The sequence below is a fragment of the Capsella rubella genome, unplaced genomic scaffold (assembly GCF_000375325.1).
Source record: "Capsella rubella cultivar Monte Gargano unplaced genomic scaffold, Caprub1_0 scaffold_1, whole genome shotgun sequence".
Taxonomy (NCBI): domain Eukaryota; kingdom Viridiplantae; phylum Streptophyta; class Magnoliopsida; order Brassicales; family Brassicaceae; genus Capsella; species Capsella rubella.
Window position 1 is genome coordinate 8,226,948 of NW_006238923.1, and position 13,900 is coordinate 8,240,847.

Here is a 13,900-nt window from a genome sequence, read left to right on the forward strand (position 1 = left end):
CCGTTGACAATTTCGTATCATTGAAGAGGTTTTAAACCCAAAACCTCCAATACCAATATAGCACCTCCGGTTTAATAGAATCTAGGAAACACACAAAGAAGAGAGAATCAGTGAAGAAGGCAGAGCAAACGAAAAAAACAAAATGGATCAATCGCAGCGAGCAGTCGCTGCTACGCCTTCGTCGTCTTCTCGATCGTACCAATTCCACCCTGCTCGTGCTGCAATTATCGATCTCTTCAATCTCTACTTAGGGGTCAATCTCGTTTTTTCCAATTTCCCACCTTTTTTTTTTCGATTTTGTTTCATTTCGCTGCTGATTCTTATACCTTCTCTTCTTATGCAGAGAGGAAGCCGTCAAAATCCCGATGAGTCTCACCGAGATCATCCGTAGGTTTTTCTTCCACGATCTTTCGTGCTTCAATTGTTTTGGTTCAAGCTCAACCTATTTGTTTCTGAATAATTTTTGGCGATGTTGATACATTTCATTAGGAACAAATCACAGAAGCGTGTTCATGCTCCGAATAGAGACCTGCCCCCGAGAAACGAGCAATTCATTTTGGATTTTGAGCAGCTTCAGAGCCAGTTCAATGTAAAGTTTCGATTTTTTACCATCTTTTAGCTTCTCTTTGTGGTTTTGTAGGGATAAAGTTTGCTTATTTTCAAACCCTTTTATTAGGATCCAGAGCAACTGAGGACGATTACGGAGTCAGTTTTGATATCTCTGGTGGTGCAATGTAGTAATCATGCGCCTCGTGCTGAGTTTCTTCTCTTTGCCTTGCGTACATTGTGTAGGATTAGTCTTATCAATTGGGATACTTTTTTGCCATCCCTTCTCTCTTCGGTTTCTGCTGCTGAGGCGTCGATAAGTCAAGGTGCTCAAGCAGCAGCAGCAGCGGCGGCAGCGGCTGGTTCTTCTGCTACTTCATCACAGTCTTTAGTTCCTGTATCTGCAAATAATATCCCTAGCTCGTCAAGTTATCATTCCACCAATCCAACGTCGTTGTTGCCTTCAGCTCATGGTATTGGTTCTCCATCAGCTTCAGGGAATGAGCTGGGTTCCGTAACTACTTTCGCACAGGCTAAATCTTTGGAGAATGGGCAGCAGATTGCAAGGGCAAGCCAGACTGTAAGAGAGAATGCTATGAGAAATAATCAACGGATAAGAGCTGCTGCTATAAACAGTCTGCGCCAGCTCAGTTGCAAGATTATCTTGATTGGCGTTGAATTTAATCTCAAACCCGTTACTCATGCCGAGATTTTCCAGTATATGATGAATTGGCTTGTGAACTGGGACAGGAGAGATCTGGGAACTGAGGACTCTGCTAGAAAATCGTGGAGATCTGAGAAGACTTTAGCTGAATGGTTACGGAGTTGTTTGGATGTGATCTGGCTTTTGGTAGAAGAGGGTGAATCTCGAATTCCGTTTTATGAGTTATTGCGCAGCGGTCTACAGTTTATAGAGAACATACCGGATGATGAAGCCTTGTTCACTCTTATCATGGAGATACACCGGAGGCGAGATGCAATGGCCATGCACATGCTCATGTTAGACCAACATCTTCACTGTCCAACATTTGGTACCCATCGTATAATGTCCCAAACAGCTGCCAATGTTTCAGTCGAAGCTGTGCCACACTTTCGACATTCACCAATTACTTATCCAAGTGTGCTTGGGGAACCTTTGTATGGAGAGGTGATTCCCATGAAACTGTGGAGATTAGTTTCATAGCTTAGTTGTCTCTTGCTACTATTGTGTAATGTAAATGCTTTGCATTAGGCAGACAATTTGTGAACTTCAATCATCTCTTCTTCTTTTCCGATAATGGCAGGATCTGGCAATGTCTATTCCAAAAGGAAGCCTTGATTGGGAGAGAGCAGTTCGTTGCATTAGACACGCTATTCGTACTACGCCGTCACCGGACTGGTGGAAGCGTGTTCTTGTTGTGGCCCCTTGCTATAGACCATCATCACAAGCAGGGCCCATCCCTGGTGCTGTTTTTACTTCTGAGATGATTTGCGAGGCAATTATTGACAGGATTGTTGAGCTTCTTAAGCTAACCAACTCAGGCAATGCTTGTCTTTCCCTATTCCTCATGTCTTTGATCTGTCACTTCCTTTAAATCTACAGAAAAGATTTTGAAATAGCAAGTGGTTTTGCTAATTGCTACATCTGTACAGAACCTACATTCTTTACGTTATAGTCTAGTCCAGATTAAGTTTGGAAGTTCTATAATGGTTCATCGTTAGGCTTAGATAGAAAAAGATAAAAGTAAGAGTTGAGATTCCACTATACTAGGACTGCTTTTGTATTGATTTGGTAGCTGTTGCTTTTTCCTCCATGCAGATGCAAATTGCTGGCAAGAGTGGCTGGTTTTCTCGGATATTTTCTTCTTTCTAATCAAAAGTGGGTGTACTGATTTTGTTGATTTCATTGATAAGTTGGTTTCACGCCTTAATGGTGTTGATAACCATATTCTTCGGACAAATCATGTGACGTGGCTGCTTGCACAAATAATACGCGTGGAGCTTGTGATGACTGCTTTGAACACAGATCCTAAAAAGGTTGTTTCTCAGTTACAATGATGTGTATGTGTTTGCAGCTACAATGCAACTATTCATAGTTTCATTCCTTCTTTTTTGTTGAACTTGACATAGCTACTTGTGCTGTATTTTGGTTTTCTCCCAGGTGGAGACTACTAGGAAGATCTTATCATTTCACAGGGAAGATAGAAATTCTGATCCCAATAATCCTCAGAGTGTGTTGCTTGACTTCGTAAGCAGTTGTCAGAATCTACGGATTTGGTCACTAAGCACAAGTACTAGGGCATACCTAAACAATGAACAGCTGTTGAAGGGAAAACAAATCGATGAGTGGTGGAGAAGCAAAGGTACATAAGGTTTCAATTGCATGGCTTGGAGTAGGAAGCAGAGAATTTCCAATTATAAAAAATGTCCTCTCATTTTGTTTCTTTTTTGGGGTTCTCAGGAGAGCGCATGATGGATTATATGAATATGGATGATAGGTCGATTGGCATGTTTTGGGTTGTTTCCTACACCATGGCACAACCAGCATGTGAAACAGTTATAAATTGGTTATCTTCAGCTGGCATGGCTGAGTTGCCGGGATTACAGCCAAACGACAGAGTAATGATGACGCAGGAAGTGACACCGTTACCTATGTCATTGCTATCTGGCTTTTCAATGAATTTGTGCTTGAAATTGGCCCTTCAGATGGAAGAAGCTTTGTTTGTTAGCCAGGTTTGCTTCCTTTATCCAAAAAGATATTATATATAAGTTGATGCTCTGATCTATGAGGAACATCTTCTTTGGCAAGTTTTACTTAGTGACCTGTTTTCTCTAAGGTTTAGTGAACAACTTCAACATTTTAATTGTTCAAAAAAGTTGATAGTAGATTTTAAAATCCCGCGAAATATGAATTTGGTGTCTTAGTAAAACATCTGAGTGCAGGTTGTTCCTAGCATTGCAATGGTTGAGACATACACAAGATTGCTGCTGATTTCCCCTCACTCGATGTTCCGTTCACATTTCAGTGTAAGCTATTTGGTTCCTTCTGTTGCCTTTTGACTTTCATTATCTTATATTTTGTATTACTGTTTTTTATTGATCATAAACGATTCATGAGATTAGCTAACTTTCTGTAGCAATTGGCCCAGCGAAATGCTTCTCTACTAAGCAAGCCTGGGGTGACGTTGCTTGTTCTAGAGATTCTGAATTATCGTTTGCTTCCGCTCTACAGGTAAAACAAGAATTTTTTTCTCAAATTAAAGTCAATCCTTTTATACTTTTTAAATTGGCCATTCTTAGTTAGGTGACGATTATTTAGGGCTTTTGCCATATTGGCTGTTTGACCAGATTACACAAAATTACTGATCCTGTTGATGCACCTTTTGCAGATACCAAGGAAAGAGTAAAACTTTAATGTATGATGTTACTAAAATAATCTCTGCATTGAAAGGAAAACGTGGTGATCACCGTATATTCAGACTAGCTGAAAACTTATGCATGAATCTCATTTTATCACTCAGAGACTTTTTCTCTGTGAAACGGGAGGGAAAAGTAAGTGTTTTTTCTTTCGAATGACTCACTGTCTCCTTATTCTCTGCCAGGATTATTCAGGTGTAAATAATTGTTTTTCTGTTATTATTCCCAGGGGCCAACTGAATTCACTGAAACATTAAACCGCATAACCATCATGACTCTTGCTATCACAATCAAAACACGTGGTATTGCAGACGCTGATCATTTGGTTTACCTGCAAACCATGTTGGAACAAATACTTGCGACGAGTCAGCATACATGGTCAGAGAAAACGCTGCGACATTTCCCATCCCTTATCCGTGATACTTTAATTGGACGAGTAGACAAGAGGGGACTATCAATTCAGGCGTGGCAACAGGCTGAGACAACTGTGATAAACCAGTGCACTCAGCTTCTCTCACCATCTGCTGAACCCGCGTACGTTGTGACATACCTCGGTCACAGTTTCCCTCAACACCGTCAGTATCTATGTGCTGGTGCTTGTCTGCTGATGCAAGGTCACGCTGATAACATCAACAGCGCAAATCTGGTTTGCTTTGCTTAGTCTCTTCATTTTTGAACTGATTAATAGTTTATAGTGGTATGATTTTCTCTTCTGAACGATTATCAGGCACGGGTTCTGAGAGAAGTTTCTCCTGAAGAAGTCACTGCTAACATATACACTTTGGTTGATGTTTTGCTTCACCACATTCATGTAGACCTTCAGCAAGGACAATCTTTAGAGGTTTCTGTCTACCAGAAGAGATTGACCTCACTTTTGCTTGATCCATCTTCTTACATTGCATCCTAATATTTTCCAGGCAGTTCTAGATAAGGCAGGCGCAAATCTTGCATTTTTCTTCTGGACACATGAAATGCTTCCTCTCGACATTTTTCTTTTGGCGCTCATTGACCGTGATGACGATCCGCACGCCTTGATAATTGCAGTATGTTCATGCTTTTACGTGAATGAAACTTTAAATCATAGAAATTATACAATTTTTAAAAACAAATTATTTACAGATGAACCTACTTAGAACGCCAGACCTTCTGCTGAGGATTAAAAACTACTGCCAAAACCGTGGATCTCCTGAGCACTGGCTTGTCACACAGGTGTTCAAACGCAATGAACTCCAGAAGGCCCTTGGTAACCATCTTTCTTGGAAGGATAGGTAATATAATCTCTAGCCCATTTCTCAACGTCTATATAACTGATGCCTATCAAATTCGCTTAATCACATGGTTTTAATTGATTGATGGGTTTTGTTGGCATCCAACCATGAATGTGTGATGGAACTTTCCATGGAAACTTGGCAAACTGGTGTATGACCAGAAATTATGTGATTTTTTTTTTCCGGCAAATTTGTGTTGCATTCTGTTAAAATTGGGAAAATGTTTAGCCTTTTCATTGTGTTAAACGCAGGTACCCAACGTTCTTTGATGATATTGCAGCGCGTTTGCTTCCAGTTATCCCTCTAGTGGTCTACAGGCTCATTGAGAACAATGCGATGGAGCAAGCTGATAATCTTTTGCTTCAACACTCGCATTTTCTAGCTTATCATCCTCTCAGATTCACGTTTGTCCGTGACATACTCGCTTACTTCTATGGTCATCTTCCTGGGAAACTTGTCCTGCGCATGCTTAAAGTACTTGATCTCAGCAAGGTAATTTAAAAATTCCCGATCTTATTTTGATTCTGAAATTAACCTCATGTTGATGCTGCTTCCGGATTTCAGTTTAAAGTTTCAGAGAGATTTTTGAAAATTCCTTTATTTGAAATACATCCACCACATAAACTTTCAACTCATAAAGTTTCAGAGAGATTTTTACTACTTTCCTTGTTATCTTTTTTCTAGAGTAATGATACAATCATACACACGAGTCTTTGTTTTCTTGGATTCTGACTGAGATATTTTCATTTTTAAGTTCCACTTGAAGATTTTCTAGTAGGTTTGTAATATATTTCTTTGTATGATTGACTTCTTATATATTTGAGTCTCCGGATTTTTCCAATTTCCACAATAGATACATACAAACTAGATGGCATTTTTTTCTCAATTTTGTCTATATACCTTTGACCGTAACTGTTTCCACCAGAAGATAACACCTCTTTTGACATTCCTGCAGATTCCATTCTCTGAATCGTTCCCGCAGTACATTAGCCCTGCTGGTGCCGCTGTATGCCCACCTTTAGATTACTTTGCCACTCTTCTGCTTAATCTCGTAAACAACGTTATACCTCCACTTAGCAGCAGCAGCAACTGCAGCTCGAGGTCTGGCTCAATGGCAGACATCTTAAACAGCTCAGCAAGACCTCCTCATGGAAAAACTCCAGGAACATCTCAGCCTGGACCAGCAAATGCCTCTGAGGGCCAGAAAGCATTCTATCAGATCCAGGACCCAGGAACTTACACTCAATTGGTTCTTGAGACAGCCGTGATCGAGATCCTCTCGCTTCCCGTCTCTGCTGCTCAGATTGTCTCTTCGCTTGTCCAGATAATTGTCAACATACAATCGACTCTCATTCAATCTGGAAATGGGTTCCACGGTGCTGCAAACGGGGTGGGGCAAGGTTCAGTGCTGCCAACGTCTCCCTCAGGAGGGAGCACGGACTCCATGAGCGCTAGCCGGTCCACTTGTCTGATTCCTGGTATCAACACGGCGAGCTTTGTCTCTAGAAGCGGTTATACATGTCAGCAACTGTCGTGTCTGTTGATACAAGCTTGTGGGCTTTTGCTGGCTCAGCTCCCTCCAGATTTTCACATGCAGCTTTACTTGGAGGCATCACGTGTGATAAGGGAAACATGGTGGCTTAAGGATGGGAAGAGATCACAAGGTGAACTAGACTCGGCTGTTGGCTACGCTTTGATGGATCCTACATGGGCTGCTCAGGACAACACCTCTACTGCCATAGGTAACCTATAGCTACTGGATCTATAAGTGAATGTTTGTTTGGATTTTACGTTTACATGTGTATCGCTGTCTTCTTCCAGGAAATATAGTCGCCTTGCTTCATGCCTTCTTCAGCAACCTCCCACAAGAATGGCTTGATGGCACGAATGCCATCATCAAGAATCTCCGGCCTGTGACATCTGTCGCAATGCTCAGAGTTGTATTCCGTATTATGGGGCCACTGCTTCCGAGGCTTGCCAACACACATACGCTCTTTAACAAGGTAATCCTATGGCTTGTACCCATATGAAGTGGTCAGTCTTTTCAAGTATATGCTTGTGAGAGTCTATGTAACATGCTGTTCATATCATTTTGGCTGGATAAAATCTGAATATTATGTAGTTGCTGTCTTCTAGCATGTTAACACACAGTCTCTCGAGTAAACAACTTTAATGGAACCATCTTCCATTTTCAGATCATGTTCATCACAAAACTCGACTAAATAATTCTTGTAATTTGACTTTGGTAATCTTTTTTTTGTTTCTCAACAGACGCTAACCCTTCTCTTAACCGCGTTGGTCGATGTTTTTGGAAAGAACGCACAGACAACAGCCCCTGTTGAAGCATCCCAGATCGCAGATCTTATTGATTTCCTGTAAGCTTTCCATATTACCATAGCAAAACCATGAATCCACAATTGTCTTTATTGATTAATCTTAAAACTGTTTTATTTATCCCAAGCCATTTAAAAATATTTCCCTGCAACTTCTTGTGAGGGTTTGTTTGGATGATTAGATGTCAATTATTGCAGACACCATATTATTCACTACGAGGGACAAGGAGGAGCTGTTCAAACTAGCAGCAAGCCGAGACCAGACATCTTGGTATTAATCGGAAGAGCAGCAGACTCTCTCCGACCAGATGTACAACACCTTCTCGCTCACCTCAAAACCGACCCCAATTCTTCGATATACGCAGCTGCTCATCAGAATACTGCAAAGACCAACACCTCTTAATATACACCAAGATGGTAATGCGTGTCAGTGGTGGAAGTAAAGTCGTAGAGCAATAAAAACACAGAAGAAGATTGCTTACATTGTGTATAACATTTTTTCCTCTTATTTATGAAATCTAGAGTTTAAATAATCGTTAGATGATAGAACGAGCTTAGGTATTTTACATAAAAGTAAAGTGTTGTAATGAATTTGGATGATTTTGTTTTTTTAGTCAATCTCATTGTTTTTGACGTAATATCAACCGGTATTGCACATTGTATAACACAATACGTACTTATTTGATCTCCAAATTATAGAAATATTCATAACAAAAATTATATAATAATGTAAGAAGAATCATGTAAAACATGGTTGTAAAAGTTTAAGGTAGCTTTTGTTTCCTGCCACGAGAAGAAGGAGAAGAAGACGATTTTTGTTTCTCCAATTGTAGGAAAAGGCTGCCATCGTAGACTCCCCTTACTGCATCTTTTGTCAACAAACCATTTTTGTCTTTGGCTAAGTTATGTAATATTTTCCATTCCGAAAAAGCTGAAATCCTGTGTTCATATATATATTCTCAAAAGTATAAGCATCGTGCCACGGTACTAGGTTTGTTGTGGCTATAGTTTTAATTTGGTAGGAAAATGTGTAACAACGAATTAATTAACGAACCATCCTTCGAAATCGCGAGGTTCTCTGTTAGTCTTAAGCAATTGTTTAATTTCCTTTTCGGTAAGAGCATCTTTATGTTTATGAGCATGCTTCTTGAATATCTCCTCGAATTTAGATTCCACAAATCTGTTAACGTTTAGGAAGAGAGTAATGAACATTTGTAAAGTTGTATGTTGTAGTTTAAGTTTGAATACGCACAAAACACACACACATAACTGCATAAGGTTTAAACAAGAGATGTCAAGGAAGAAATGAAAAAACCTTCCATCCTTGTCGTAGACGTTGGTGTCACTACCATGAATGCCAAAACGACTATTCTTCACTTCTATTGGAAACAAGGGTGAGAATCCCTTTCCCTACTTAACATCCACACAAATATGGCTTCAAAAAACTATCCTTAAGCCGTTACCATTGTTAAGTTATAGTATGGTTGATGGCACTGCTCAACCAAGGGTGAGAAAAATAAGAAAAGAGAAGAGTATTATTGATTACTATACCGGACGAGTTTTCCGGCTGAGTCCCATGTTGATGAAGATAGCAGCAAAAGCCGATGCGAGACGCCCTGTCCCAAGCGCTCTAAATCCTTTTGTATGTAATATAAATCGAACATAAGAATAAGCAACACATCAAAATCCTATTGACATTTTCTTACTTCTTACTTTATGGTCCAAAAAAAACTTCTTACCTTGATAGGTTTCCCATGGATAAACAACGCCGTCACCATTCCTGTCGAAGAAGGCCACATGTTTCTCCAATGCAGTCCTTCCTTCCTGAACTGATTCTTCTCCTACATAACAACATAACCCCAAAAATATGTTTCCATAGAGCCTTCTTTACACTTACAACAAGAAAAACAAAACAACATTTAACTTTTCCCAAAAATTAGAAAGAAACAATATATATAATTAAGGACCATTCCAACCTATAGAAAATATGACAATTAAGGATCATGTTTCTTTGGATGCTTTAGTTGCATATGATAAGCTAAAACGGTCATGAATACATTTTACCTTTGGACTTGTGGGAACCAGTGGAAGGCGCTACATCCCGATGAGACATGATGAGAAATAAATCAAAGACAGGAGATGAGTGAGATCACACAACACTGTAAACTAACATAAGATTTCTAATTAGCTTATTAGGATCATTCTTTGAGTTTATATAAATAAATAAAATGATATTCTAAGTTGTTATTGATATTGTTTGCTAGGTGTTAGCTATACATAAACAAAGATTCGATTCGACGCCAAGTGTGTATAGCTAGAGACGTTTGTGTGTGTCCTCTTTATCTATGTGTCTTGGACATGTATTGTCATGCGTAGACGCATTCCTCATTTTATACCTAAAGGATCAGAAAGTGTGATTCTCTTCCCATTGCTTGAAAGTCTCCTTGTTCATTCACCAATCTGGACATTAAATCTTGTTTTATTTGCATGAGATAATTAGAAATGCTGATTAATCCAGGATTTTTCAGTTTCTCGTCTTTGATTTTCATGTCATTACTATACTCACCATTTTTGGGAAAAATTGGGGCATGCAAAGAACAACTTAGAAATCATCTAGGAACTATGAAGAGAAAGAGAGATAAAGGTTTTTATTAAGATAATCATCATCTGTTATTGGTGGACATATATATAGATTCTCAAACAAGGGCTATAACATTAGGAAGTTGTAGGCGGCAATTTCAAAGCTTCAAATGATGTTTTATATACACTGTTCCTTCTATTAATATTAATACAAAGTAGCCGATTCACCAAGATCTCTCTTCACATCACACAACATTTAGCTGGTCCCTTTGGATCTGCCCCTGCCCTAGCTTCCTCGTTACCTGGAGAAACAACAAGACTTTGATTAGAGCCCGATGGTCTTTAGAGTTTTCACAAAAGCAAACATTTCTCAATCTAAGTAACTCCAAGAACTGTCCAAGTTTGTCTATCAAAGGGGTTCAAGACAGCGATATCTCATTTAGTCATCCTCATCAAATCCGTGATAGTTATTGTACACTGCATTTTGGGTTATGTAACTATAGAAATTACCTTCTGGGGGTTGAGCTAACTTGCGGTTATGCGAAGTCATCATTTCTTTTTTGAGCTTAACCAGTATGTCCTCCATTGTATATTCTCGCCGCCAGTTAGTGAGCATAGGGAAGAGACTCGGTTCAACCTGATTTTATATATTTCAATACAACTTGTTAGAATAAGGAAATATTCCATATCCCCACACACAAACATATATACCAGCAATGATGTCAAAAGGTTATTACCACTCCACTTTCAGGGTTAACACAAGCCATGTTTATCCTGGTCTGGAACCTCACACTCGGTGGACTCTCTGGGTATTCCTTACCACAGAACAGCTTCAACTGGAAGATTTTCCCTTCATACGCAGTCTGATATTCAAAAAACATCAATCCTCTCAAGATCCAAAAAGCAAAAACACCAACAATTTCCATTCTTTTTTCTCCATTCTAATCAATAGTAATCAAGAAAATGTAACTAGAAAGTACAGACCATTTGGAGTAAAGGGTCTCAAATGAGAAAGCTAACAGTTATATATCAATTCAAGTAAAAGGCATACAACTGGACTAGTTACTTGAGAAACACAAAGCAGTATTACCCAAAACAGAGGGACAAAAAGTAGAAGAAAACTCCAAACCATATCCAAAAATGTATGAACACTAAAATCCCTATCTAAACAATTCTCTTCCTAAAAATGCTAAAAACTGCATCTTTTTACTCTATTCAAACACAGAAACACAAATAAAACCCAAACCAATAAAGAGACACACAAAGAGAAGAGAGATACATACATTAGGAGGACCAAGAATGGTGCCTGTCCAAGACTGCATATAAATATCATCAGCATCATCCATTCCATAGCTCACAGTACCATCTCCAATACCTTTCTCACCTCTTTCAAGCTCTTCCAACAATCTAAAATTCCTCGGAACTACAAAAACCACATGAATCAACCATATTCATTATATACTCCCACAAAAATCAATCCTTTCACAGATCAGAGATACCTAAATCAAGACCATGGATCCCGTCACATTCTGATATATTAAAGCTCGAGACACAAACTTTTTGCAAATCGAATCAATACCAAACAAATAGACAAACCTAGATCTCAAAATTCCAATTTGATGAAAATGAAAGAGAGATCGATCGAACTTACCAACGACCTTGGCTTCATCCGAACTCATCGCCGGATCGGAGATATGAATCTCAGGAAATAATAATTAGGGTTAGGTGAGCGATAGAATCAGAGCAATAGCGAATGAAGCAATCTCAGAGAGAGAGAGAGAGAGAGACTATTCAAGAAGTACTGTTTTAGCAGAAGAAGAAGGCTTTCGATAGAAAAATAATAATATTACTTAGGAAATTTGGATATTAAAGAGAAAAATGAAAATGCCTATTGTCCTCAAATGTATAAATTAGACAAACATAAAGCTTCTTATATATGTCAAAATTATATATACGATTTATATATTTTGTGGAATTTTTTAAATTAATTGGAGTACGTATATTTTTCATAGAAGAAATTTCACATCTGGCTTTTTTTTTTTCAAACTATTTTTTTGCTTTGTAATGGTTGAAATATTTACTTGAGGTTGGATAATCAATCCATAAGAACTCTTATTATAGTTTTTTTTTCTTGTTTATCATGTGAATTCATGTGCTTAAGATGCCTAAGAAAAAAATTATAGAAGTCGAACAAAATGTAATATGTTTAATTTAATTCTTACGATTACAAGATTAAAAAAACATATCAAATCAAATAAAAGGTTTTGTTGTAACTAAATAAAGATCATGAGAAAACTGCAACTAGTACTAGTCGTCCAAATAACAATCCTAGTAGTAGTTCAGACCTTAACCGTTGTCTTTTTGCTGTTTGGTGATGATTTGTCTTGAGAACGTCTAAAGCAACTCATAGTTTTTGCTGGAGATAACTTATCAAACCATGAACTCAAAAACTTCGATTTCAATTTCGACTTCCGGTCCATTCCTTCTTTTTGGTCTTGATCAGATGATGGTGAAGCTAAATCAGTGGACGTCGATGAATGTGAACTGATGGTTCTTGATGTTTCTTTAGGAAGAAGTTTTAGGGTTTGTGTCGTCGGAGTCAAAATATTACCTTCTCGAGAGATTCTTGACGAACTCGAACCGATTCTCCCAGAATCCAGAGGACAATACGCTCTCGAGAAATTGGAAAGATCAGAAACAGAGGACACGTTTCCACGAGAAAAACTCGATGAACTCGAACCGATTCTTCTAGAATCTGAGGTTTCTCCAAGCTCAAATCGCGAATTCACACTCGGATAAAGTTTGGTACACGGAAGAATCCGTGTTTCCTCAACAGATGAATCCAAAGGACAAGAGTCGTTTCTAGCTAGATTGGAAAAAGAAGAAACGTTTCCACGATTCTTCTTCTCCACGTAACTTGCCATGCTCTTGGAGTGAGAGAGAAGCTTCCTTGAAGAAGAAGAAGAAACAGGTTTGGGTCGAGAAACCGGAAGAGACTTAAGACGACGTAAACGGGTTTCGAGATTAGTGGGAAGAACAGAGTCGTCGTCCGTGAAGCCAGCGCAGTTGATTTTGGCGACTTGTTCAAGAACGTAAAGATCTTTAGCTTGTGAAAGCAGATCATCCACAGCTGATTCGTATTCACTAGGGATAAATATGGACATCTTCGTCGATTTTGTTTAGGGTTTTCGAGTTTTCTTTTGTGTGTGAGAGAGAATAACGATGAAACTATGATTCTGCCAATTCATTCATGCATGTGAGACCATGCATTTATATAATTATTTTTGGCTTTCAATTCTTCTATTTTTGTTTGATAAATTCCTTTTTTTACTAAGCCCTTGAAAAAATGTTAATTTTCCATTATAAAGTTGACTTGTAATTTTGTTTAATCTTCAAACGAGTTTCCCTTTTTAATCTTTAAACGAGTTTAATCTTCAAACGAGAACGTGGCGAGAAGTCCCTCACTTGTTTTATTGATAGACCTAAGCCCAAATCACAAGGCAGTCCTTTGAATGAAAAACAACAACAAAGTCTTCTAGTTTCTCTGAATAATGTTTTTATATGCTTTCGACACACTCAATGTAATGTGAGTTTTGTGTGTAGAGACACAACCCAAAGGGTCTTCATTACGGAACAGGAGCTGGGTGGTGCCACGGATATGAATTCCACTGAGTGGCATTTTACGGATATGACCGGATTCGTCTAGACACGGAACTTGCTTTTGTCGAGGAATGCAAAGCTTATAAGTCGCAATCTGTCAAAATTGGTGATTCTTTT

The 13,900-nt window shown here is 38.7% G+C and overlaps 4 protein-coding genes across 5 annotated transcripts; 1 reads left to right on the plus strand and 3 right to left on the minus strand.

The window, feature by feature from the left end:
- The first annotated feature begins 51 nt into the window (after nt 1-51).
- On the plus strand, nt 52-8,082 carry LOC17897290 (mediator of RNA polymerase II transcription subunit 23). Of its 2 annotated transcripts, none has more exons than XM_023777053.1 (20): nt 52-253; nt 344-387; nt 490-589; nt 677-1,693; nt 1,830-2,067; nt 2,345-2,562; nt 2,687-2,888; nt 2,987-3,258; nt 3,469-3,552; nt 3,663-3,757; nt 3,915-4,077; nt 4,172-4,588; nt 4,670-4,783; nt 4,860-4,985; nt 5,062-5,210; nt 5,462-5,702; nt 6,166-6,952; nt 7,032-7,213; nt 7,482-7,585; nt 7,742-8,082. In XM_023777053.1, the coding sequence occupies exons 1-20, from the start codon at nt 143-145 to the stop codon at nt 7,944-7,946; spliced, it is 4,869 nt and encodes a 1,622-aa protein (XP_023632821.1). In that variant the 5' UTR covers nt 52-142; the 3' UTR covers nt 7,947-8,082. The 2 variants fall into 2 exon arrangements, with proteins under 2 accessions (XP_023632821.1, XP_023632822.1); XM_023777054.1 differs by having other exon boundaries at nt 3,675-3,757.
- Nucleotides 8,083-8,300: 218 nt separating this feature from the next.
- On the minus strand, nt 8,301-9,692 carry LOC17898282 (probable peroxygenase 7). Its single transcript, XM_006303712.2, has 6 exons — nt 9,608-9,692; nt 9,283-9,384; nt 9,095-9,180; nt 8,859-8,953; nt 8,598-8,723; nt 8,301-8,482 (listed from the first exon to the last, which is right to left on the minus strand). Exons 1-6 carry the CDS (start codon nt 9,654-9,656, stop codon nt 8,308-8,310), a joined length of 633 nt encoding a protein of 210 aa, XP_006303774.2. The 5' UTR covers nt 9,657-9,692; the 3' UTR covers nt 8,301-8,307.
- A 481-nt stretch (nt 9,693-10,173) lies between these two features.
- On the minus strand, nt 10,174-11,947 carry LOC17900329 (ubiquitin-conjugating enzyme E2 variant 1A). Its single transcript, XM_006303307.2, has 5 exons — nt 11,775-11,947; nt 11,407-11,546; nt 10,861-10,986; nt 10,634-10,760; nt 10,174-10,425 (listed from the first exon to the last, which is right to left on the minus strand). Exons 1-5 carry the CDS (start codon nt 11,800-11,802, stop codon nt 10,364-10,366), a joined length of 483 nt encoding a protein of 160 aa, XP_006303369.1. The 5' UTR covers nt 11,803-11,947; the 3' UTR covers nt 10,174-10,363.
- A 515-nt stretch (nt 11,948-12,462) lies between these two features.
- On the minus strand, nt 12,463-13,287 carry LOC17897197. Its single transcript, XM_006304506.1, has one exon. It carries the CDS (start codon nt 13,285-13,287, stop codon nt 12,463-12,465), a length of 825 nt encoding a protein of 274 aa, XP_006304568.1.
- Nucleotides 13,288-13,900: the final 613 nt, after the last annotated feature.

Coding starts and splice junctions, on each gene's coding strand:
- LOC17897290 (XM_023777053.1), top strand. CDS start 143: ATGGATCAATCGCAGCGAGCAGTCGCTGCTACGCCTTCGTCGTCTTCT. Junction 2,068..2,344: donor TCTTAAGCTAACCAACTCAG/GCAATGCTTGTC, acceptor TCCTCCATGCAG/ATGCAAATTGCTGGCAAGAG. Junction 3,758..3,914: donor CGTTTGCTTCCGCTCTACAG/GTAAAACAAGAA, acceptor CACCTTTTGCAG/ATACCAAGGAAAGAGTAAAA.
- LOC17898282 (XM_006303712.2), bottom strand. CDS start 9,656: ATGTCTCATCGGGATGTAGCGCCTTCCACTGGTTCCCACAAGTCCAAA. Junction 9,385..9,607: donor TGGTTCCCACAAGTCCAAAG/GTAAAATGTATT, acceptor GTTGTTATGTAG/GAGAAGAATCAGTTCAGGAA. Junction 9,181..9,282: donor TCCATGGGAAACCTATCAAG/GTAAGAAGTTTT, acceptor TACATACAAAAG/GATTTAGAGCGCTTGGGACA.
- LOC17900329 (XM_006303307.2), bottom strand. CDS start 11,802: ATGAGTTCGGATGAAGCCAAGGTCGTTG. Junction 11,547..11,774: donor GGATGAAGCCAAGGTCGTTG/GTAAGTTCGATC, acceptor TGGTTTTTGTAG/TTCCGAGGAATTTTAGATTG. Junction 10,987..11,406: donor CCATTCTTGGTCCTCCTAAT/GTATGTATCTCT, acceptor TTTGAATATCAG/ACTGCGTATGAAGGGAAAAT.
- LOC17897197 (XM_006304506.1), bottom strand. CDS start 13,287: ATGTCCATATTTATCCCTAGTGAATACGAATCAGCTGTGGATGATCTG.